At 38.4% G+C, this 2662-nt stretch overlaps 1 protein-coding gene across 1 annotated transcript; it reads left to right on the top strand.

Annotated features, from left to right (window-relative positions):
* On the top strand, positions 1–834 carry LOC142635067 (uncharacterized). Its single transcript, XM_075809281.1, has 2 exons — positions 1–139; positions 233–834. Exons 1-2 carry the CDS (start codon positions 1–3, stop codon positions 832–834), a joined length of 741 nt encoding a protein of 246 aa, XP_075665396.1.
* Positions 835–2662: the final 1828 nt, after the last annotated feature.

The raw sequence follows: 2662 nt of genomic DNA, 5'->3' as shown, positions 1-2662 counted from the left end.
ATGTCTTCTAATATGGTGCAACCACAAATTCCTAAATTGACGAAAGAAAATTATGAGAGTTGGCAGATTCAAATGAAAGCGTTGTTTGGATCACAAGAGCTATGGGAGCTCGTCATTGATGGGTATGTAGAACCCACAAGTTAGTAAGAAGCCACCTACAATGTAGAGCAAAAGAATTTGCTCAAGGATCAAAGGAAGAAAGATAAGAAGGCACTGTTTCTACTCTATCAAGGGGTGGATGAGCCAACTTTTGAGAAAATTGCCAAAGTAGAGTTGAGTAAAGAAGCATGGGAGATTCTTGGTATTTTTTTCAAGGGTGTCGATCGTGTGAAAAGAGTTTGTTTGCAAACTCTTGGTGCCGAGTTTGAAGTTGCTCACATGAAATATGGTGAAACTATTTCTGATTATTTTTCAAGATTACTTGTAATTGTTAATTGTTTGAAAAGTAATGGAGAGAGTATTGAAGATGTTCGTGTGGTGGAGAAAATATTAAGATCTCTTGCAAATAAATTTGAGCATGTCGTGGTGGCTATTGAAGAGTCTAAAGATTTGAAGACTCTCTTAATTGATGAATTAATGGGATCTCTTCAAGTGCATAAGCAGCATATGGAAAAGAATTCCAGCTCTGTTGTCATTGAGCAAGCATTAGAGTCAAAATTGACTCTAAGAGAGGAGAAGCCTAATGGCTTCCGTGGAGGATATACCAATAGCAATCGTGGTAAGGGTCATGGAAGAGGAACATTCAGAGGCAGATCTGCTCACGGATGTGGAGGTAATAGAAATGTCCAATATTTCAATTGCAACAAATGTGGACATTATGCATCAGACTGCTAGTACAATAAATCTGAGGAGCATAATGAACAATCTAATCTTGTTGAGGCATCAAATGTTGAAAAAGAAGAATGTACACTTCTTTTTGCACAAGAGGAGGAAAATAATTCGCAAGAGGTGTGGTATCTTGATTCTGGAGCTAGCAACCATGAGTGGCAAAAAAGAGCTCTTTGTTGAGCTTGTTGAAGGTGTTCAAGGTGATGTCCATTTGGGAGACTCATCCAAATTGCCCATAAAAGGTAAAGGAAAAATTGGAATATGTCAAGGGAATGAAGTTTTGCAATTTATCTCCAATGTGTACTATGTGCCCAACATGAAAAGCAATATTCTTAGTATTGGGCAACTCCTAGAAAAGGGGTCTATTATACACATGGAGAAACTCTTTCTTGTTTTGAAGGATGCTAAAGGAAGGCTTGTTGCAAAAGTTCAAATGGGTCACAATCGTATGTTTCCACTCCATCTTAACTTAACAATGGAGAAATGTTTCCATGGGCTTGTAAAAAATGAGTCATGGAAGTGGCATCTTCACCTTAGGCTTCTCAATTTCAGTGGGCTTAAACTATTATCCACATCAAGCATGGTGCATGGATTGCCTAGTATTGAAAAGCCAAAATATGTATGTGAGATATGCACTCTTGGCAAGCGACAAAGAAGTCCTTTTCCAAGTGGAAACTCATGGAGAGCACCTACCCCATTAGAGTTGGTGCACACGGATATTTGCGGCCCATTTGGTCCAATTTCTGTTGGAGGTAACAAATATTTCATCTCCTTTATTGATGATTTTAGTAGAAAATTATGGGTTTATCTTATCAAAGAAAAATATGCAACTTTCACTATATTCAAAAGTTTCAAGGCATATGTTGAAATGGAAAGTGGTTGTAAGATCAAAATACTTAGATCTGACAGAGGTGGTGAATACTCCTCAAATGAATTTCGAGATTATTGTAGGAAAAATGGCATCAAGCAATAGTTTACAGCTGCATACACACCACAGCAAAATGGCATTGTAGAGAGGAAAAATCAAACGATCTTTGATATGAAAAGGACCATGCTCAAAGAAAAATGTTTGCCAAAGAATTTTTGGGCAGAAGCAGTGGCATGTATAGTCTATTTACTCAATCGATGCCCTTCAAAACGTGTCGAGGATATGACACTACAAGAGGTGTGGAGTGGCTACATACCAAGTGTGTCACACTTAAGAATTTTTGGGTGTATTGCATATGCTCAAGTGCCTGAGACTAAGAGAAAGAAGTTGGATGATCGTGGGGAAAAGTACATCTTCATTGGGTATAGTGAGGAGTCGAAAGCTTACAAACTCTACAATCCACCTACCAACAAAGTGGTGGTGAGTAGAGATGTCATTTTCAGTGAAGAAGTGTCATGGGGATGGAATGATGACATCACAAGTAAAGAGAAGCCACTTGAGTTAGAAGGGCAAGAAGAAGATGTGAATTATGAAGGTTTAGAGAAACCTTCCTCAACACCCCACCACTATGTGTCATTAACATGCACTTCATCAATTCGAAGCCCAAGTAGCATCTCTCCATCTCCAACACCAATCAAAATGAGAGGCCAAGAAGATATATATGCACAAACTGAAGAGACAAATCTCTTTTGTTTGTATGTGGACCATGAGCCTTTTACTTTCAAAGAAGTTGTGAAAGAGAATTGTTAGAGGAAAGCCATGCAAGAAGAAATTTATGCCATTGAGAAAAACAACACAAGGGAATTGACTACACTTCCTCCAAGTCAAAGAACCATTGGTGTGAAATGGGTGTCTAAGATTAAGCACACAACTGATGGGAGAATTGAGTGCTATAAGGCAAGACTT

The sequence above is a fragment of the Castanea sativa genome, chromosome 5, assembly GCF_040712315.1.
Source record: "Castanea sativa cultivar Marrone di Chiusa Pesio chromosome 5, ASM4071231v1".
In the NCBI taxonomy this organism is placed as follows: Eukaryota; Viridiplantae; Streptophyta; class Magnoliopsida; order Fagales; family Fagaceae; genus Castanea; species Castanea sativa.
This window is presented reverse-complemented; position numbering and strand designations above follow the sequence as displayed.

What these genes read in the sequence shown, in the direction of transcription:
- LOC142635067 (XM_075809281.1), top strand. Translation starts at nt 1, where the DNA reads ATGTCTTCTAATATGGTGCAACCACAAATTCCTAAATTGACGAAAGAA. An exon ending in TGGGTATGTAGAACCCACAA is followed by an intron (nt 140 to 232) that starts GTTAGTAAGAAG and finishes TACTCTATCAAG; the next exon opens with GGGTGGATGAGCCAACTTTT.